General features: G+C 32.8%; 1 protein-coding gene across 1 annotated transcript; it reads right to left on the minus strand.

Moving 5' to 3' along the window:
* Positions 1-5,650: 5,650 nt before the first annotated feature.
* Positions 5,651-24,316, minus strand: LOC134722921 (patched domain-containing protein 3-like). Its single transcript, XM_063586554.1, has 3 exons — positions 23,335-24,316; positions 12,072-12,281; positions 5,651-6,501 (listed from the first exon to the last, which is right to left on the minus strand). Exons 1-3 carry the CDS (start codon positions 24,314-24,316, stop codon positions 5,651-5,653), a joined length of 2,043 nt encoding a protein of 680 aa, XP_063442624.1.

Below are 24,316 nucleotides of genomic sequence, written 5' to 3' on the forward strand. Positions count from 1 at the left end.
AGGGGAAAACACCCGCCATATTTTTATCTCCCAAATTAACAACGTCACTTGTCACTTTCAGATGTTCGTTTCTTGTAAAATAAAATCTTCTAAGAAGAAAAAATAGCATGTTCACCTGTAAAAGTTTTTCTCTTTATGGCTACTCCTTTGCAACCAATTTAAAAGAAGGCAACAAATTTATTTTTTTCCAAATTGCTCGTTATATCCTCAGAAGGTTACGTTAAATTTAACCGAACAGTTTTGCAGTCTTATTATAAGAATGAATAGTTATTGTAACTGGTCAACCTTAAGTAAACGTGACATATGGTCTTTTGATTTGACATCATTGGTTCGGCAAAAAGAAATGAGGTCAAATTAAAGGTCAACGTCAAGGTATAAATTTTGATCGAGGCTTTTTATCGCTTCTCTCCAGAAATCGTATAAGATATCGACAAATTATATTAATTTAATTGTTATTACCATGAGCATCTCGAAACACGTAAATTTTGTTGAAAGGGTACGTTGGAATTGATAGAAGTGTTCTTCCCTCTTATTTACAAAATTAGTTGTATGGTGATATTGCTTCTTAACAATATAAAGAAGAGACCCAAGGTCTTTGATTTGAGGTCCTTGTTTTAAATCCATGATATTGAGGTCAAGGTAAGCATTAGATTTGACGTTTAAAACTTTACCTGTGTACATTATAAGGTCTTAGATCTTTTACATTGGGTTGCACACATATGACCTTTAAAAAAGTCAACCTTTTGTGAATCGGAAGAAGCCATTTTTCATTACTTTCATATACGATTTTATAACTCATATTTTAAGAAATCATAGTGAATTAAAGTTCATTGGAACACACAAGTATTTTCGTTATTAAAAACGCTATGCATATGTATAGGTTCGTGTTCTGTGTGAGCCAAAGCTTCGTGTTGAAAGTCGTACTTTGACCTACAATGTTTTACTTTTACAAATTGTGACTTGGATGGAGTGTTGTCTCATTAGCACTCATACCACATCTTCGTATAGCTATTTTAAGGCAATATGTTTTGGAATTAGCGTAAATAAGACTAGCATTGACATTTTAAAGCAGAACTTAATATTTTCCTATCAAAATATGTATTGCATTGGTGGGGAGACCTTTTTCTTGTTCTCTGAATATTGATCTTAAATTAATGTGGTAAATGTCATACATTTGTAGTGTAGAATAGATGAATAAATATATACATGTATGTTAAACTTCTCTGTTTGTATTCAATTAAACAATAGGTTTTTTTTAATTCTTTAACAGAAATAACATTAACGATAACAATTTTCCTGCACGAGGTGCGCATTTCGAAAATACATGTCTCTTCAGTGATGCTCGTGGCCAAAGCTTATATAAAAGATGAAGAGCAAAAAGTATAGCCACATCCGTTAAAGGAATCAGAGCTTTGCATGAGGGAGCTATATTCATGTAAAGTTGTTATTTATTATGACAAAACCCCATCAGGCCACACCATTTTAAATTCTCGTTTCACGAATTTTTCGACTCCAAAGATTGGGGCGAGCGAGCGATTTGAAAATTTTAAATTAAAAAAAATATTGATTTACCATGCCCTTATACTTTGACCTTTCTTAAATTCATCAACTGCTGACGTGTTTTTTCCTCTTCACCAAAAAATTATACGATAATTATTTCAACTGCGTTAAATGGTCTCTACTGGATTGACAAAGGTGTCTTTCCTCCTTTTCCGAGCATGAATTATGATTAGCAGCATGGCGGCTGTCCTGCAAGAAGCAGAACAGCTCATCTTTCCATAATACCTGTGTGTTTTTGGGGTTCGGGCTGTATGTTGATGTGCGTACATTTTAGATTTTTGTGTAATATGCTTGTTGTCTGTGTCTCAGTCGTTTTTGGTGTTCTCATTTTTGTTCTTTGTCTTTCTGGCACTTTGTATATAAATAAGATGTGGAATTAGTGACAATGAGATAATTATCCATTGAAGTAATAATAAGGTTTGGAACAACCCATCACTGTAATAACTATCCCTTTAATGAGGGGTACGTACATGTTAAGTGAGATAAAGTATTTTTTGTAAAAAACACTTTAAGTATTAAAGGCCACATATTTATATTAGTTATATTCCTGTACTTAAATATATGATTTTTTATTATTAAAAATAAGTGGACAAGTCTTTTAGAAAAGTTGATATATGATGATTTAAAAAATCTACGTTTTTTTCTCTGTATCTACGATAGAAAAAAATGACCCCTAGTCTTTAAGGGATTTTTCATTTGGAGGGTTGTTAGCTACTTGATAATGTATTCTAAGTTAATACAATTACAGGTCATAGTACGGTCGTCATCTCAGGGTTTTGGAACAGACCAAACAGTAAGCTATAAAGGACCCAACAATGACAAATGTAAAACAATTCAAACAGGAAATCTAACGATTTAATCTAAATACAAATGGAGAAGTACCTATGAACCCCACTAAAAAAACGACTGAACAACAGGCTCCTGACTAAGTACAGGTGCATTAACATGCAGCTGGTATGGTAAAATTTGTTCCGTCGGCAACCAATATTCCTCATTTTGAAGAATAATCCATAGTGTGTCATATTTTTGCGACAAGTACAGGTGTTCACAAAGTCAATTAAATAATGATTCCAATTATTTGTTGACAAGGCTCTGTTAAATATGATGATGTATTTGATCTATTCATTATGCATGGGGGAATTCTTATTCAGTTTTGATATAACACCGGGTTTTGGTACGGTACGTGTTGTTCAGTTCTTTGTTTTCTATGGGTTTTCTTTAAATGGCATTTTAATTATAAAACATTAATTTTGCAATTCGTTTTAACCGACGGGATTGTCGGATACATAATACTATAAGACTCGCTAAAACTCTAACATCTACACATTTTCTTATTTATTACCAAATCAAATTAAAACCACACAAAGTTATTTTAGTGATAATATATATTCAACATGTGTTGTTCCTCTCTTGCTGTGGATTCCGAAAGTATACTTACAAAATATACACCTATAGTTGTTAATGTTTGTGTCATTTTGGTCTTTTTTGGATAGTTGTCTCATTTGCAATCATACCACACCTTCTTTTTTATATGGAGTTATCTTTCGTTTGTTGTGTTGGTTTATTTAAGTAATTTCCAGTATTTCAATATAATGATATATGACCCCCATATATTGGTTGTTTGTATATGTGGCATGTTAAACAGGACAAACAATGAAAATAGATTTCTTTATTTAAAAAAACGTGTACATAATATTCTCATTATTTTATAGTATAACGCTACACATTTCTGCAATAAATACTGTGTGATGTGTTTATATTATGTTAATACAAACGTTAATGTCTGTAAATCATTTATATGTGGATGTTTTACTATATTTTCTATTTAAACATCTAGCTACTATTTGAGAAAACAGTTTTAGTTTAGTTGTTAAAAAGAATTCAGAACAATTGCTAGTGTGAAAATTTCATTTTCCAAAAGCATTTGCATGAATGATAACAACACTGATAATTCTCTAATTAAGTTTTATATACGAATTGATATACGTAACAGCTGTTAATTCATTTTGGAATATGTTTCATCATTAGAGTTATGTCAATGGTATTTTAAAAAAACTACAAAACAATAAAAACAATGCCGTATTTGGCGAAACCTTTTCAACTTTTGATCTTCAGTGCTGTACAACTTTGTCCTTTTTTCACTTTCGATCTTTTATATCGGGGCGTCACTGGTGAGTCTTGTGTGGACAAGGCGCGTTTTTGGTGTATTGAATTTTAAACCTGATGCTTTTTGTTATCTATTAATCATGTTTTTCTATGTCTAATATGTTCTCCTATTTATTTGTATTGTAGTCCTGTAATATTATGTTGTCATTTCAATGTTATATTTAACTTTGCCATTAAAGTGTGAGGTTTGGCATGCCATAAAACCAGGTTCAACCCACCACTTTTATTCCCCTTTAAAAGTGTCCTGTACCAAGTGAGGAAGATGGCCATTGTTATTTTATTGTTCGTTTATGTGTGTGTTGCATTTTAACGTTGAGTCGTTTGTGTTTTCTCTTATTTTGAGATATTGAGATAAGACGTGGCACGGTACTTGTCTATCCCAATTTCATGTATTTGGTTTTTATGTTATATTTGTTATTCTCGTGGTGTTTTGTCTGATGCTTCGTCCGTTTCTGTGTGTGTTACGTTTCGGTGTTATGTCGTTGTTCTCCTCTTATATTTAATGCGTTTCCCCTGGTTTTAGTTTGTTACCCGGATTTTATTTTTTGTCTATGGATTTATGAGTTTTGAACAGCGGTATACTACTGTTGCCTTTATTTATATTAATGATATCGTATTTCAAAATATCATATGTTAACATCATCATGCAATATGACTGCGAATAATATTTTTGTCAATGAATAATATTTTTATCAATCCATTGGTTGATGTCAATCGATCATGTTTTTTTATTGATACACCAGCCTCTTCATCTAATTTTCAAAGTTTGTTTTTTATATTGCTGAATTCTATTTTTTCTGACATCATCTTTCAATTCAATTTAAAAAAGTGAAGAAATTATTCGCAATATAAAAAATGAGATCAATTAAAATATAGAGGTATTTTTAATACATTATAAATAACCCAAGTTAAATATATATCCTGTTTAGGAATTTGATCTTCATATTACTATTTCTTATCATTTTGCATTTAATGTATTCAATAAAACAGGGGAATTTTCAAACTGCATTAAAAATTTGTTAAATGTATCAAACTCCATATATATTTTCATTTTGTCGTTTAATGGTAATAGTGTATGAATATCATGTGTTGATATAAAAACATGAATACGACATGTTCAATTGATCTTTCTACGGAAATGTAAAAGGACCTAATTATAAACTTTAAAACCTTACTTTTCTATGTAAATAACATTAACGAAATGATCCGTAATTTGATGTTTACGGTCTTTTAAAAATAATCTAGCATACAGGCATCCTTTAATACATCTCTGAGAAAAATTAATAGAAATAACTGGGTATTTTTTACATGTTTGTTGCTTCGTACAAGCGTGGAATGATTGGAGGCTGTAGCAATTCCACTGTATTCGTCATGAACAACGTCTTGATATTTTTATCCTCGGAATTAACTTTCCTTTTACATATTGTAATGCACTTTTCATTTTGCGTTCTGTTAGTGTCATCTTCGAATTTTGGGCCAATTATAGACAAAACATTAGGTAAAAAAAATAAGGAGTGTGCCACTCCAAATATTATTGTCAAAAACATTATTTTGAAGAAAGATTGAAAGATGAAAGATTCGGAGAATACTAGGAAAATAATCCCAATAAATGAGGAAAGTGCTCCATTAAATATCGTCGCACCGGTCTTTTTAATTGCTCTTTGCGCTCCTAAATGCCGATCTGATGACCGTGAATCCATGAATCCATGTCCAATATGTGCACAATAATCGACAGAAAATCCTACACTCATTATAATATGTATCATTGTTATAAAATTTAGTGGAAGTTCCCAAAAATACATAAATCCAATTAATCAAACAAGAATCATCACTAGAGTAAGTAATATCAAAAAAATCAATGTTGGGTGTGGGAGGAGAACAGAAGTTACTACAAAACTTGCCAGAACTGTCATTCCAAGGTTCTTCAATGTTTCTGGTAGAATAACTTCATATTGTTCAAAGAAAATGAATGATGGAGAATAAGTAGTAACTGAATGTAAAACTTATTTTGTACAATATCCCTCATTCGTGACATTACTTCGTGGTACTCATTAGAATCCTTCGTTTGCCATGTAAAAACAAAAAAACGTGAGCTTTTTATAAGACCGCTTACTTTATCAAAAATAATATCGTTCTGAAAATGTGGCATGCGTGGTAGAAACTTTGTACGTAAAGAAGCTGTAAAATTAACCTCCGATGTGTTATCATAAAACGGCGACATACGCAAATCTAACAACCAATTCAGAGACTTTGTGGAATCTATTGCTGTATCCATTTCGGCGTCTTTTTGCAATTTTTTGAATAATTCCCAGGTTGCAACCTGCGAATAGTTCGCCTTGGTTTCTATAACAAACGATATAGGGATATTATACGAAAAGTTAGTTTTATCTAATTCGGTAAACTTGTAAAGGTATGACTTTTTTGGAACCAACAATTTCAAATCTAAACCTTGATCAAATTGAACAGATCCCCATGTCGAAATGCTAACAAACGCAATAAAAAATATAATTATAACTACTTTGAGCGGTTTTATCGTTACAAATTTCGAAATTAGTTTGTGTGGGTACTTTTCCATTGGCCCTTCAATATCCTCTCTTTTTTTCGGTTTAGATCCATAGCACATACACGTTTTAATCGTACTTTTATTGTACCTGCCGTTGTTTACTTTTTTATATGTACAGCAGTGCTTATTTTCGGCTATTCGCTGTTCGTGAAGTGTCATGCATCCCATAATAAATGTCAAGTAGTTCAGGTAACAAAGGAGGATGGATGTACCTAAAAATAGAAAAGTTTATTGAGATTTTCTTTCTGACAGATAATTTGTATAACTGAATCGGAAAATCAAAGGCGTGTTAGGTTAATTTCAAATAATGCATTTATCATACGTTCCATATAATGGAGACATTTAACAAAAAAACAATATTAGATAAACGTTATGTATCGAACATAAACCAAAAACCAAAGGCTTGTTAAAACATCAGAGCCAAATTTCATGTGAAATTAAACATGTTCAATACTTTTGAATCTCACTGAAATTCACGTGAAATTCTCATCAATTTCCTTATACCTCATTTCTTCCTGATATCATCCGCGTTTTTGGGGTTGTTTTTTTTTTGTGTTGTTCTTGTTTACTTGTATTTGTCTGTTTGTCATTTTATTTTTTGGTCATGGCGCTGTCATTTTATCTTCATTCTACGAGTATGAATTCCCTCTAGTATCTTTCAATCCTCCTTCATAGGTAAAGCTGTCTTTAAATTTGATCATGTGAAATTCACGTGCAGTTATGAAATTAACTTTCAATTCAAATAAAATATAAATTTTCAAATTTAATTAAATTCATTAAAATTGCAATTTTTGTGTTTTGTGAACGTCATGTGCCGTTTGCTATAATAGAGTTTGTTTAAGAAAAAATTCATGACAGCCGTGTAGATTAATTTGTTTCCATTTTACATATGTTGGGCATTTATATTTACTCACGCTCAGGGTAAAATAATCAAATATAAACGCCCAACCCATGTTTAAATGAAAACAAATCTATGGCTGCCATGTTTTTTTCGATTCTAATAGGACAGATTCTATTAACCGTGAAAACCCTATGCATACGATACTGTTTAGGCTATTCCGTTTTACACATTATATAATTATTATATTGTTATATTATATAATTAAATTATATTTTTTTTAAACGCATTTTTCTAATTATACGGTATAATTTATTATTTATTCGTTCTGAGGCGTACAAGAGGCTTTAAAACTTCCTGTATTTATATTTTATTTTTTTTGGCGGAAACATACTTATGTCGTCACCGTGTTTCGTTGCCATGCCAAGACAATAACATCATTTCGCTGAATTTTCGTTTTATGAAATTTCAAATGAACATTGGACTGTAGAATAGAGATAAATACATGTATCTGAATATGGCCTACATAACTTGGTGTTTTGGTGTCGAAAATTGAGAATATATGGTAATACAGCATAGATATTTTTATTGTAAAGTACAACTTGGTACATATACATGAAATACAATATATTACAATTTTAAACATAAGCAGTCAATTAACATGACCAAACCCGCCTTTAGGGTCTTATGATGCACAGTCATTTATGTACGAAAAATTATATGAATAACTTTCAAATCCATGAATCCTTATTATATTTGAGGCTTAATTGTTATAAGATACAATGTAGTTTCAATATATCAGTTGTGTTAAATAATTAAGTGAAAAGATAAAAGTGACTTAATAATTTTGTTTGATAATGTAAGGGTTGTATATGCAAAGTTAGGAAGATAAGAGTTGTCTCTCTTTGTATGTATCCACATTATAATATTGGGGAAAAATTGAAATAAAAGATACAAGAGAATTTATAAATAGTATAGATAAGTTGGTCGTTACGCAGAACTACCCTTTTTAAGTGTATTACTGCGTTTTCGCTAAAGGTAACTATATAGTGAGTATACTGGTCGTCGATAATAGTTCGCCATATTAGAATAAACGTGACAAAGGTAGAAACAAATGCATTATTCAATCAGTGTTTACTTACCTTGTTTGAACTGTCGATATAATGCACCTGACCTGACAAAGGACAAACTTAAACAGAATGGTCTGTCTATGGACCAATTACCTCATATTAAAAGATTCTAGTTCTATCTCTTTGACTTATGTTTTATGAGGTACACTGGCATACCACTTTTGTGGAACACAAAAAGTGAAACATGGAGGAGAATACTTACGCTATAGTATTTTCCTCTTAGAAAATGCGATAACAAGAGAAACTTTTTAAAAAGAGAAAAGGGGTCTACACGCATATGCAGAAGTTGTCCTTTATAATAAAACAAATATATAACCGACATAAGACGAAACTAAAGCGATATTTTAAAAAAAGACATTCATGTCCAGTGCAGGATGTTTATTCAATATTGTCGACATCGCGATATCTACAATGTGTAAACGATGTCGTGTTAACATCGTTTACATTGCTTGAACCCTTATATATTGTTTACATCGTTGACATCGTTAACATTGCGATGTATACAATGTAAACACGATATCGTGTCAACATCGTTAACATTGTTTGAACTCTTATATATTGTTTACATCGTTGACATCGTTAACATTGCGATGTATACAATGTAAACACGATATCGTGTTAACATCGTTTATATTGTTTGAACTATTATATATTGTTTACATCGTTGACATCGTTAACATCGCGATGTTTACAATGTAAACACGATGTCGTATTAATATCGTTTATATTGTTTGAACCCTTATATATTGTTTACATCGTTGACATCGTTAACATCGCGATGAGTACATTGTTAACACGATGTCGTGTTAACATCGTTTACATTGTTTGAACCCATATATATTGTTTACATCGTTGACATCGTTAACATCGCGATGTTTACAATGTTAACACGATGTTGTGTCAACAATGTTGACATTGTTTGAACTCTTAGATATTGTTTACATCGTTGGGAATCACACTATACGCATCGTTTTCGGTGCCGCTATAGTGTCGTGACTGTATTATGACGTCGCCATTTTCTAGTCCGTCGTAAAAGTTGCTAATTTGTAAGATAGCGAGTCGCCCAAAGGAAAGTTCAACTAAAGCAGGAAAATGATAATGAACATATCATGTTTTTACAACTGTTATAATTAAATAAAAAATACGTGTCTATAAGGAAGGGTCTGATTGTATTGCGGTTTACGGAATACAGAATAATGGATAAATACTGCAGAATAAAAGTTAAAAAAAGAAGAAAAGATTAGAGAATGATGAGGTGCTAAAATATAAAGAATAACAATATTGGTAACACAAACTTAATATTAATAAATGAATGACCCTCCATCCAGACCCTTATGATAAAAAAGAACGTATCTATTCAAAACACATAATCAGAACGTTTGAAATTCATAGCATATTCAATATTATTAAGTACCCTCTAGAACCATTTTCTTGAAATCAAAGTATGTGACATATACTTTTTTTTGGAGCGTATTGTCACGATGCTATATGTAGGGTTCATAGTATATGTTGGGGGTTGTTTTTTTGGGGGGGGAGTGGAAGAGGGATATTAATAGGTCAAGAGTAACAGCATTATAGCGTACAGCTTCCGGAATCTGTAGTTTTCTGTTCATCCAAGGAGGTTATATGATAACCTTCTTTGTTCATCAGAGTATTGTAAATAAGAACAATGAGTTTCGACTTTCATTATTTTCATATCACATGCAGAAAACGTCATAACTATAGTCTTCTATTCTACATGTATAAATAATTTCGACTCAGCTTGACGGGTTAATACAAAGCAGGGTCAAAATTAATATGTTCAAATTCTGAATATTGCATTAAACTTGCCACTGGACGTAAATTATGTTTAAAGTGCTATTTGAAATCGTTATTTGTTTTACATGTGACGATAGAAATTATCAAAGTGTCCAGTTCACCAAAGTTTTATGAAAACTGCTGAAAGCAATATTTAGTTGTTGTCCGAAAACGGATAAATCCCCCTTTTATAATGAATAAAACCCTATAACTGAGAAACATAAAATCTAAAATTCATAAAAAAACCTAAATGGAGCTCACGTCTATAGATATAAACAATTCACCAAAGTTTTATGTCAATTGGTTAAAGAGTCTGACGTGATGATAACGAACGGACAGACGGACACCGATATACCATAATACGTCCCGTAAACGAAGGTATACCAATTTAGCACATATTATACATTTGGCTTAAAAAGTCTACATCAGTAGAAATATTTAACACACACACACATACGTATTTATATAGAATTACATGCTAAATAGTAACCAACACATTAATGGTCCGTCTGGTGAAAGAATATTCCACTCATATAGACAAATATTGATGATGTTTATGTAATATTTGCCACTGAAAGTTTTGCAAAATTCAAGAAAACAATGGAAAAAAACACTAAAAACAAGTTATAATAGTTGAGATGTAGGTTCGTGTTCAGGTTACTTAATGTGATCACTTGGCTGTAGACAGTGATACAGTGAGATTATCGGATTTCGACCATGACTGAAAAGGTTAACCAGTTCTTTAAATACAAAGGTAGCTGAATATCTCTTGATTATTTGGTTCTTGTGAGAAAAAAATGGCCAATATGATAAAGCAGAAAGTGCTTAAATTGGCACACAGATACAATCAGTTATTTTCAACTTAACTATCATTAATCAGTATTGGCAAGAAAGGTACACATACCGTAATAAAAGATAAATGTAACAAAAGAATATACATCTAAAGAAAAAGAGGTGCACCCATAGAAAATAGAAACTGCAATTTTACTCTTAATTTCATCGGAGCTCAAATTTTAACTCTTAGCAGAATATTTAATCTTTTTAACAGTAGCAATTTTTATACATGTGCATGTAAAACAAATTTCGTTGTAGAAGGGTCCAAATACAGCACAAACAACACGATGTAAACATAAAGGAATAGACTTTATATATACAATATAAACACGATGTTGACACAATATTTTCACCATCGCGATGTATACGATGTGAACGATGTAAACAGAAAGGTAGATACTTTATATATATATTTACAATATAAACACGATGTTGACACAATATTGTCAACATCGCGATGTATACGATGTGAACGATGTAAACAGAAAGGTAGATACTTTATATATATATTTACAATATAAACACGATGTTGACACAATATTGTCAACATCGCGATGTATACGATGTGAACGATGTTAACAGAAAGGTATAGACTCTATATATACAATATAAACACGATGTTGACACGATATTGTTAACATTGCGATGTATGCGATGTGAACGATGTAAACAGAAAGGTATAGAACATATTGATAGGATACAATGTAAACACAATAACGACTCTATAAAGTTGGCATTGCGATGTTGACAATATCGACAAAACATCGTGCACTGGACATAGTGAACGAAAATAAAAATCATCAGAACAAAATCAAAAAGTTTTCAGGATAAGTTTTAAAAGTAAAATACCAATCATATCATTCTCCGAGGAAAATTAAAAACGGAAAATCTGTATTCAAATGGCAAAATCAAAAGCTCAAACACATTAAAGGTACGGATTTCAACAGAGTTATTCCTGACTTGCCACAGACATTTTTATATGTAACAAATGATTTATTAACATGCTTTTATATTTACATAAACCTCTCACTTGACTGACAGTCGCATACATTTTTATTATATTGACAACGCAGTATAAAAAATTAACTTAGGCTGAAGAATATATAACTACGTTTTAATTTAGTGTTTTCGAAAATTTTAATACAGTTCACCTGTCCATACAATTTGTTTGTTTTCAACTCACCAGTGTAAATGCAAAAATTCTTCACACTTAAAAATGAAGAGGATGCACCAACAAAAAAGGCAATCAGATCTGTAAGGGTTGTTATGGTTATACCAACACCACTTCTTTTCATCACTTGCTTTATTCTTTCCTCGGGTTTCATTTCTGGGTTGTCGTCGTAGGTTCCAGCTAGCCCAGATAGCAACACAAACATATCATCAATTCCAATACCTAAACAAAGATTGACAAAATTGTGTCAGATTTGTAATTATTAATTTGCAAAATCAAGTTTATTGATTTGATGTTCACCTATTGTTTCAGTTGTATCGATGTCGAAATGTTCTTATTTACGTAATTCTCTGTCCTGAAAGTTGTTGCATTCATTTGTACTGTATTCCTGTCATGTAATGGTGTCATTCTAGTGTTACAGTTAACATTGTCACAAGAGTGCTGTGTTTGGCTAGCCACAAACCCAGAATCAACCCATCATTTTTTTCTTAAAATGTCCTGTACCAACGGTCCGGAAAACACAAAACACCTTACAAATATAGATTTATTTCGTCTTCAAGCCATTGTTCCACTACTAAGTTGTCTATTCTTCTTAGCAGCACACTTGGTACAATGAAAAAACTGTTAATAAATTGTTCAAATAAGGCCTTCGAAAATATTGGAATTAATTACTTTTGGAGTGTCAAGAACTCGTTGGAAGTACTTGATTAGTTGCATGCTTATATTGGTGATTTTGAATCTGTCCAAAGTTTTGCTTTTTCTACCCTGTATACCACATTGCCTCACATTCTCATAAAGAAACAATTCACACGTAATTAAATAGGCATTTAAAAAGTCAGAATGTGAATATATATTTTCAAACTCTTTTAGGTAATTTTTCAGTAGCAATAAACAAAAACAACTATGTGAATTGGACATGATTTGATACTATATATGCCCTTGAATTTTTACTAGATATCATTTTTGTTCGCTTTGGGTATTCCGTATATTATCAGGTTATCGGAATTCCAATGGGGACTAACTGTGCTCAATTTATTGCATACCTGTATTTGTATTGCTATGAGTTACAATTTATGACAAAAATAAGCAAAGATTCATCGAAACAACATCTGATAAACAAATTTTATAATACTTTTAGATATTTGGATGATATTTTGGCTCTCAATAATGACGACTTCAGTATGTATACTAAAGATATTTATCCTGTTGAACTTACTTTAAATAAAGCTAATACTAACAATAACCACTGCCCTTTCCTTAATCTTGATATCTTTATCACTAACGTAAAGCTGAATACTAAAATGTATGATAAATTAGATGATTTTTCATTTCCTCTCGTTAATTATCCATTTTTAGATGGTGACGCTCCCTTGTCACCATCCTACGGTGTTTATATATCTCAACTTGTACGATTCGCTCGTGTATGTAACAATGTTTTAAATTTTAACGAGAGAAAATTATGTATTACTGAAAAATTATTACACCAGGGTTTTCGATATCACAAACTAGTCAAAACTTTTACTAAATTTTATCATCGGTATAAGGACATCATTTGTAAATATAGCTTAACATGCAGACTTCTCATACGTTCAGGTATTTCACATTTTTTTATGGAAATATTGTTTATAAAGCATAGAGGTTTCAGTATTCACCTCAGAAACTAACAAAACCTTTGAATAGACTTATTAAGAAGGGATATAGTTGCGATACTGTTGTCAGGTCATTAAAGATCGCATATTTGGGCGTTAATATTGATTCACTTATAGGATCTTTGCATCGGAACTAAACACATTTATTCTAAAAACAGTTTTTGGCATGACACGGGTTATGTTCTTCTCATATATGTTATGATGGTATGATACTAAACCCCTAACGAGAAGGATTGTGCCTGATGTTCATATGATGAAATCATAATCTTTCAGTCAGTTTAATCGAAGTCTGGAGCTGGCATGTCAGTTATCTGCTAGTAGTTTGTTGTTATTTATGTATTATTGTCATTTTGTTTATTTTCTTTGGTTACATCTTCTGACATCAGACTTGGACTTCTCTTGAACTGAATTTTAATGTGCGTATTGTTATGCGTTTACTTTTCTACATTGGCTAGAGATAAAGGTGGAGGGTTGAGATCTCACAAACATGTTTAACCACGCCGCATTTTTGCGCCTGTCCCAAGTCAGGAGCCTCTGGCCTTAGTTAGTCTTGTATTAATTTAATTTTAGTTTATTGTGTACAATTTGGAAATTAGTATGGCGTTCATTATCACTGAACTAGTATATATTTGGTTTTTTTTCATTCCATAGTTGAAATATGTGATATAGATAGAAAATGTGCATTTAAAATAATAATTAACATATTTTAAAGATATAAAGTATAAGTTCCGATAATTGCCTAAATGAGTCGGGTGTTTTCACAAACATCATGACTTAATATTTATTTTTATAAAACATTTCCTTTGTCTAGTCATAGTGTCCAAATGAAATTTTGCGAGCAGAGGCATAGATTTTTGAACCATCAACAGCTTACCACTTAAGTACAGCTCTTTGCAAGAACCAGGCAGAGTGTGATACATGAAGGTTTTCAGATTTTTTTCTATAATTGGTCTAGTAGAAGCAATAAATGAATACTGCTCAAAAAATAATTTTTGAGTGGGAAAATATGAGTGGTTGCCATGGTAACGGACACTCTATTTTTTGGTTGTTAAGTATGGTAAAAATTTTCATTAGAAATTTACTTTTTTTATTTCACATGGAACACTTAAGTCTTGTATTCATGAATGTTTACAACTTGTTGGGACTAGAAAACATTGATAATTACAAAGAAAAATAAGATTGGTATGTACTGTGCTGTTTCTAGTGTTGCAGTTAATTGAATATGTGGAATTTGTATTCAGATTATTACTGTTATTAAATTGTATTTATGCAGACATTCTCAGCTTAGTGGTTCCATTTCAAATCACGGGATTAATGCAGTCTTGTGTAAAGGTTACAGAGACAGATACAGAAAATGAGGACGTAATTCATGTAAAGGTTAAAAAAACGTTGAGAATAGCAAAACATTTTTTTGGAAGATTCATCCTAAAAAAAATTATACCTCTATTTACTGGTTTACTATTTTAAAGGAGATAAGGGGGTTTCCGAAGGATAAGAAGTGTGCTTCGGCTGAATCCCCCTCCCCAACACACACACACAAACACAACAAGATATTATGATATCCGAATCTAAAACTTGTAAAATATATGTAGAACGACGCATAGTAAGGAATAATTCCTTATTAATACAATTTTTTTGCTTGATAGTTCTGATTTGATAGTTTTGCCGGTAATAGCATTATTATTTTATTGAGTTAGCACAATTCCAACTTAGCAGATGTATTCTATTTGTCTATCTCGGAGATCCTGAATATCAACTGCGGGTTTGTAGTACAACAAAGCAGATATTAATGATGTAAATAGCTACATGTATATATAAAGAGGATTCCATTATACTGGACTTCCAATATAAGCTATCACCTATTGCCTATTATTATTCCGACGTAGTCGGTATAGTTTCGGTTTGTGCCCTTTGAACTTAAGGACACTGAACTATAGCAACAAAATACGCATGCTCGAAAATCCTATCTGTGATTGGACAAAATGCTGTCATGGTGGGTGATTTGGTTGTGATTGTAAAAAAACGTCTCGAAAATTATATCGTGATGAAAAGCAAGTGAAAAACTATAAATAATTGAACTAGATCTTACAAAGATTTATATTTTTATTAAAATAATTGTTTCTCCAATAGCTCTTTGCATCCATGAAAGCTGTTTATTCGGGACAATTATATAATTTTTAATGTAAACTTTGTTGTACGAACGTACATGACTTTTTGAATACACCTACGTGTATACAGTAGTAAATGTATATTTGTTTCTTGTAATTTGCACTGGATTTTTGTCAAATAAAATTTGTAGGTGGCATCACAATATTCGTATATATTATTGCCTTAATATAACCAGACTTAGTAAAGAATTTCTTGTAGTTACATTCAGATGGAGATTTTATTAAAGAAGTCCTGCATCATTAAGTCATTGTGCTTCTGAGGGTTATCAAAATGATAGTTTTAAACATATACTCAAATTTAAATACGTCGGATATCTTTTTTAAAGATAGTTCTTGTTTTTAAAATCATCACCAACTTAAAATGTGTTCAATTTGCCTGTCCGTCTATATCCATCCGTCCATCACACTTCAGTTTCAGTTTAGAAATGCTTTGACCAACTGATTCTATTATTGGTTTGTTAATTATTATGTTACGGGTCAATTTCGTGATTTAATTGCAATACTCATATATGAATACCCTATTTCAATACTGAACGAATAACAATGAGATGACAAACAACGATCCAGAGTTGTTGACGTATTTTCTAAACATATTAAAACTTAATCAAAAGTTGTCTCCCTTTTTCTGTTGTGAATTATAAATCACAAATACCAAATACTAACTAAAGACTTTCTGTATATTATACTCATTTGTGTAGAGGTTCCATCCTCTGTAATTCATATACAACTTATACAAAAACAAGCCTTTGAATTAAACATACATTTTATTACACCAACTTGTATTTACATTTTCATGACTAGAATATACATTTTTTACTTTTTGGCAATACTTTGGCTACAGAGTATTCTATGATATTTTGTTGAGGCGCCAGGGTGACTACTGATTACCTACACACAATGGCTATCAGCTGACCTATGTTGACATAGTGTCATAAAACCCCTGGTAGTTAAACACGGTTACACCACCACCTACCATGGGGAGTGACCGGGGAAAACACTCGTATTACCAATGCTCCAGTTAGCGCCCCACCTGTTGGCAGGTGTAGGCCTCCCCTCTATGAGATGAGGTGGAGGAGGTCCCAGAGTCACCCATCTGTAGACCACACCGTTACCACTAACCACATTTTCCAAACCTGCAAATTTTATAACTTGTCAGGCCCAGAGCAAGGGCCGAGTGAAATAATCCCCCAATCACTACCAGTCTCCCTGGACCTCCCCCCATTCAAAATTGACTCTGCGCCTTAGGATAAAAGAAGATAATTGATTTTTTAAAAATGTCTTGTTTTCGTTCCAATTAATATAATTGTTAATTAATAAAAACTAAAATTAATGCTGGATGCTCAAATCACAATAGTCCATAATATGTTAATAAAGTGCTTAATAACGGAAATGTCCAATTCATAGAAACGCAAGTTTATTCGAAATTATCCTGTATTGGTCCAATACTATGAAGGTCCTGCTTGGATACTGGTAACCATAATATGCCAATCAAATACAGCAAACAGATGCCTGAAAATATAAAACAAAAACAGCAGCAACTATTCTCATAGGGAGGGCGGGCGGGTTTTAAAAGTTTAACTAATTTGTGTAACACCTGCTTTCTAGTCGACAGCAAATTAACAAGTGCCCGATTCGGGAATTCCAAAATTCTAATTCAAGCTGATACGGGAATTCCAAAATTCTGATTCAAGCTGCGAGCGCCCTCTATGGCCATGCCGAATATGGCAATGAGCTACAGGCTGCAACACCCACACACCCACACAAATATTTGATTGAATTAAACCAGATTATTGAAAATATGAAATTTTTATAATCTCTATTAATTGCAATACTCATATATGAATACCCTATTTCAATACTGAACGAATAACAATGAGATGAAAAACAACGATCCAGAGTTGTTGACGTATTTTCTAAACATATTAAAACTTAATCAAAAGTTGTCTCCCTTTTTCTGTTGTGAATTATAAATCACAAATACCAAATACTAACTAAAGACTTTCTGTATATTATACTCATTTGTGTAGAGGTTCCATCCTCTGTAATTCATATACAACTTATACAAAAACAAGCCTTTGAATTAAACATACATTTTATTACACCAACTTGTATTTACATTTTCATGACTAGAATATACATTTTTTACTTTTTGGCAATACTTTGGCTACAGAGTATTCTATGATATTTTGTTGAGGCGCCAGGGTGACTACTGATTACCTACACACAATGGCTATCAGCTGACCTATGTTGACATAGTGTCATAAAACCCCTGGTAGTTAAACACGGTTACACCACCACCTACCATGGGGAGTGACCGGGGAAAACACTCGTATTACCAATGCTCCAGTTAGCGCCCCACCTGTTGGCAGGTGTAGGCCTCCCCTCTATGAGATGAGGTGGAGGAGGTCCCAGAGTCACCCATCTGTAGACCACACCGTTACCACTAACCACATTTTCCAAACCTGCAAATTTTATAACTTGTCAGGCCCAGAGCAAGGGCCGAGTGAAATAATCCCCCAATCACTACCAGTCTCCCTGGACCGCCACATGAGAGCCCAAGTCAGCTTCCAAATCTGACATGGGTTCTCACCTCCACAAAATTTTCTTTATTGACTCTAAGGAAAAGTTGATTATGTTGTGCGTAGGACCGACTCCGCCCTACACAAACCCTTGTATATTATTCAAGAAAACCTGATTTCCAGTTTGTGACAAATAAGTTCCATTTGTTTTGTATAAAGACACTTCACATGCCCTAATGTTCTCATGTAATATAGCTTTACCCCTCTTTTCCGTAACAAAGATTTTTGGCCACTAAATCACTCTTTTTCTGTTCTGTTCTATTATTGCACCCACATTCAAGGGTGCAACATGCCAGTATCGCACTGTAGCAATAAAGGCCATATTATAATAACCTTTTTAAATAAAGCCTGGTTACTTAGGGTAGACCATTTTTTCCTTTTCAATTAAACCATTTGATGTCAATTCTAAATATGTCAAGTCAATAGCTCCACAGAGAATAATAATAAAATGGGGAAATGGTAAAAACAAATATTCTTTTTGCATCCAGTAGGGAGTTCAAATCTTAAAGAGACTATAGAGACAATAACAAGTGGAAACAAGGAGCTATCGTTCATAAACTCGGAACAGTAACTTATCTAGAAGTGACATATTTTTCAGATTCGTAACTTCATACCGCAGGAAAATAAAAACATACCAAACATACTTGAAATTACCATATCTGATATTTACACTGAATTAATAACCTAACCAACATGTAATTCACTTGCGATACCGAAAAATCTGAAAATAACAATGAATCCGAACAAACTAAAGTAACCGAAAATAAAACAATTGAAGATGCTAATGATACTATAGTTATGCACCGCACATAAAGAGTAAGAAAGGCACCAGACTGAGAGAGACTTATTGAAAACATATATGACTGTAAATAATTGTGGTTAATTAAGTTAGTGCAGTGATATAACTGTAGGTTTAGGATTTCATAATTGAACATTAAAACTTGTAGCTATTTAGTTCAATTGAGTGCAAATTGAATTTATTGCTTTCATTCACTGGAGATTAATCTTGTTTATCTTGATCATCTTAATTAAAAGGGGGAGGATTGTTATGTTAACAACAAACAAATGGAAGTGTTTAACGACCTTGTCTGGTTATGTTTACATTATACGTTATCACTAATTTATAGTTGAATCGGCTTATAATTAATACTGACAGTTAGGAATTTATAATCATCAGATTAGCGGATGTTGTGTATTTGTCCTTTAACCCTGTGATTGCACTGACACGCTGTTTTGTACTATGGGAGATGTGATGTGTAATAGCCAATATTCACCGTGTATATTTCCCCAAGATAAATTTGGATTCTTCTCTATTTTTAGCCTAAATTGCTCGTCATAGGTGGCCCAGTTTTCTGACCTCGTTGCCGCAAGTCTTATATCGCGCCTATATTTTAACAATTCCTGTGCCCGTGTGCAGTATTTCTCAATGTAGACACTCATAAAAACCATGAATGCTGAAGTCCATTCATTTATGGACAAATTAACACTCGACGATCTTTTTTCAATGCAAATTTTCCCCCTTTTTAATTTCAAATCGCCCTCGTCCACCTCTTCCATTGCTTTTTGCGTTCTCAAAAGAGAATGCAGCTCAATAAACTTTCCCTCCCAAATTTTTTCCTTAATTTTAAAAGGCACGTGTTCCCCCACTGTGTCATGAATGCTAGATTCTTGTGAAGGAGTGAAATCAATGGAATTATTTGCAATTTCAAAGTTTTTGTGTAACGGTTCGTGCCTTAAAGAGGTGAACGCTCGTGCATCCTCCTCCGACTCATTACCTGATGAAAAATCAGTAGTTTCCACCGGTCCTTCTGCCACCACGTGTCCGACCCCTTGTGTTTTCTTTGCAATTCTTCTCCGGCCAGCTCCGTCCTTCTTTTGGGTTATTTCCTCGTTCTGCATTATCTGTCCGCCTGTCCTGTTAGCCGTTCTTCTCTTAAAAGTAACGGTTCGTGCCTTAAAGAGGTGAACGCTCGTGCATCCTCCTCCGACTCATTACCTGATGAAAAATCAGTAGTTTCCACCGGTCCTTCTGCCACCACGTGTCCGACCCCTTGTGTTTTCTTTGCAATTCTTCTCCGGCCAGCTCCGTCCTTCTTTTGGGTTATTTCCTCGTTCTGCATTATCTGTCCGCCTGTCCTGTTAGCCGTTCTTCTTTTAAAAGTTTAACTAATTTGTGTAACACCTGCTTTCTAGTCGACAGCAAATTAACAAGTGCCCGATTCGGGAATTCCAAAATTCTAATTCAAGCTGATACGGGAATTCCAAAATTCTGATTCAAGCTGCGAGCGCCCTCTATGGCCATGCCGAATATGGCAATGAGCTACAGGCTGCAACACCCACACACCCACACAAATATTTGATTGAATTAAACCAGATTATTGAAAATATGAAATTTTTATAATCTCTATTATGCTGGTGGAATAACATCTCAGACGGATGTGTGCCATAAGAATTTATACATTTTCTTACATTTGTTAGAGCCATATATATCTTGCCTTTCCATAGGCCAAGTTGGCCTGGCTATTGCAATCCCATGAAGTTCATTATCTGTCAACCTTATACCAGATGTTGCACAGGGCACAGCTTCAAATGACCGCAGAGTTCGAACCCTGAACAGTTTGGGCAAGTATGGACACAACATTCAAGTTTGATACAACTCTGAATTTGGATTGCGATTAAATAGTTGACACAACATAGTTTCTGACACAGAAAGAATGTGGTCTAAGAACTATAACTTTAAAACTTTAAAATTGGACATTTACCTATTATGGTCCAATATCCCAAATCAAAATACATGGTTGGATTCAGCATATCAAGGAACCCCAAGAATTCATTTTTTGTTAAAATCAAACTAAGTTTAATTTTGGACTCTTTGGACCTTAATGTAGACCAATTTGAAAACAGGACCAAAAATTAAGAATCTATATTCACAGTTAAGATTCGGCATATTAAAGAACCCCAATTATTCAATTTTTGATGAAATCAAACAAAGTTTAATTTTGACCCTTTTGGTTCCTGATTACTAAACAGTTGGGACCAGAACTCCCCAAATCATCCTTACATTCCTTTATGGTCATAAACCTTGTGTTAAAATTTCATAGATTTCTATTTACTTATACTAAAGTTATGGTGCGAAAACCAAGACAAATGCTTAATTCGGCCCCTTTTTGGCCCCTAATTACTAATATTTGTGGGACCAAAACTCCCAAAATCAATCCAAACCTTTCTTTTGTGTTCTTTAACATTGTGTTTGAATTTTATAGATTTCTATTTACTTATACTGAAGTTATTGTGTGAAAACCAAGTAAAATGTCAAAATGGGCCCTTTTTGGCCCCTTATTCCTAAACTATTGGGACAAAAACTCTCAAAATCCATCTCAACCTTCTTTTGGTGGTTAATTAACGTGTGTTAAAATTTCATAGATTTCTATTAACTTATTCTAAAGTTAAAGTGCGAAAACTAATGTTTATTCGGACGACGAAACGCAATTATCTTTTCAAGTATCTACTTTTAATGCAACATTTAAAAAAATCAACTTACCCCCTCCCCCCTTTTTTTCAATTTGAACCCTACATTTTTATATTTTTTTACATAAATTTCTATTTATGCAATTTCAGAGTGGATGTTGCTATGGATAATATGTCTTTCCGTGGTAACAATTGAAGTCAACAACACTTGACGATTGTAATTTAAAGTTTGTGTTAGCTTTTATGTATTTTCTTATCGGTTATGAAAAATTCAGGACATTTAAGCTCTAAAAACTGCAATATTCTGCAAATGAAAACTCCTTTTCCAAGGAAAAAATCGGTTGCTATGGTGATAAAACTTTTTAAAAAAATCCCACATATTATTCTATTAAATTTGGTAAAGTAGTATCAAAACTTCATAACTACAATGCTAACTATTCTGTACACATTTGCACTTTTCTGAAAAACACCAGATAAATGTGGGAATTCAATTAAAAAAGAAATGGAAGAAGTGAACATAGTTATATGTTTGACCAAATACCTAACATTCCATGGAAATCTACATGAAAAATTCAATTTGAAATGTTCAGGTTTTGCATCGTTTTTGTTAGTTTCATAACTTCTATTGATATACTTGATATTGAATCTTTTTTGGCATTTTGTCAAATGAGGCCATCTGATATATTTAAAATTGAAAATGTTTAAACTCTTTTTCATCCCAGGGGGGAAGGGTGGGGTCATTTAGTGCAAAAATTCAAATTTCTCAAATGGTAAAGGTTATCGCATATCAAATGAAAGAACATGAAGCGTACATTTCAAATTTCACGTTGACCTCCCCAAAAATTTGACGTCCCCAAAAACCTGGTTCGATGCATTGAATGCAAAAAATAAATTTTCTTTATGATAGGGTTGTTGAATATCAAATGAGAGGTCATGATGTGTACATTTGAAATATGAATTATTATATACTATATTATATATATTTATCAACTGATATTGTTCCCGACCTCCAAAAATTAGTTGGATGGGGTTATTAAGTGCAAAAATCAGACTTTCTAGAACATGACGTTGTCTCATATCAAATGAAAGCTCTTCTAGTCTATGTTACAAAAATCATACTTCCGAAAATAAAAAAGCAAAAAGTTTCAGTAGGTATACTTGTCGTATATCAAACGAAAGGTCATACAAAGTACATTACGAAAACATTACTTTTACGGGAAAGACCTTTCAATTGAGATACTAATTTTCAGTTATAGTTAGAGAAGGGGTAATTAATGCGTGTTCGCCATCACTGGTGGTCCGATGGATAAAGTCTGTTGTAGAGTTGTGACTTGTTTAAAATACTTATATATAGAATATATATACCGGTATATATTCAGTTAAAATATATATTAAATTAAAATGGACCTACCCAGTATTAAGAATGGCATTACTCCTACCATATCAACAACCTTTATATGAAAAGAACTAACTAATCCAATCGACCCTACTATTGACATAATAGTAACCAACACACCAGATTTGGCCAAGTTTTGCTTATCTGAGACGCATTTCCAGTTTGCAGTAGCTAAGCTTGCATATAAAATAATAAAACTAAATGTCAAGATGAAGAGTACAATATCGTCATCCAAATTGGACGATATTTCGTTGTTTAACGAGTCACTATGAGCAAACAATGTCTTCGTTATGTTGGTCGATATAGCCTTGTTCTGTTTTAGGAATGCCTCCATCCATTTTGTTACTTTTTCGTTGTTCGATGATGCTTTGTTCAAATAAAATCGAAGTTTTATAATCGATGCATATTTCAAAACTCCATTGGCAACTTCAACATTTCCAAATACATCTCCAATGAAATTATTTTCTAAGTATGGATATGAAATGTTACCAAAATGAATATGTTTTTTGAAATTGCTCCCTAACACATCGTTGCCTGTGATCACACATTGGGAATTTCTCTTTGCACAAATATCGGAATATTTCAAGGGAACATCATTGGAAGTATCAGGGATAGTAAAACTGACAATTTGATCACGAACTCGTCTTATTTCTAAAAGGCAGTTTTCCGTTTTAATATTTCCATGCGCTTCAAATATAATGTCAGCATAATTTCCCGATCCAGTTTGACTATGCGGGAAAAAATTGGTGGCCGACTTGTCACCAAATATTGTGTCAATCTTTGTCCTATCTTTCATTGCTTTATTGTTTTTTGGTGTATAAAGTACTTCAATATCTTTTTCGATTTCCATTCTAGACATGCCAATACCCATAAAAACATTTGCAACGATGGCAATAATAATCATCGACCAAGGATTATTAGCAACAAAGGTTCCATACAGTCCAAATAAACGACCAGTAATCTTTTCGACTTTGTTATAACATCGAAGGCATCCCAT

The sequence above is a fragment of the Mytilus trossulus genome, chromosome 6 (genome assembly GCF_036588685.1).
Source record: "Mytilus trossulus isolate FHL-02 chromosome 6, PNRI_Mtr1.1.1.hap1, whole genome shotgun sequence".
Lineage (NCBI taxonomy): Eukaryota > Metazoa > Mollusca > Bivalvia > Mytilida > Mytilidae > Mytilus > Mytilus trossulus.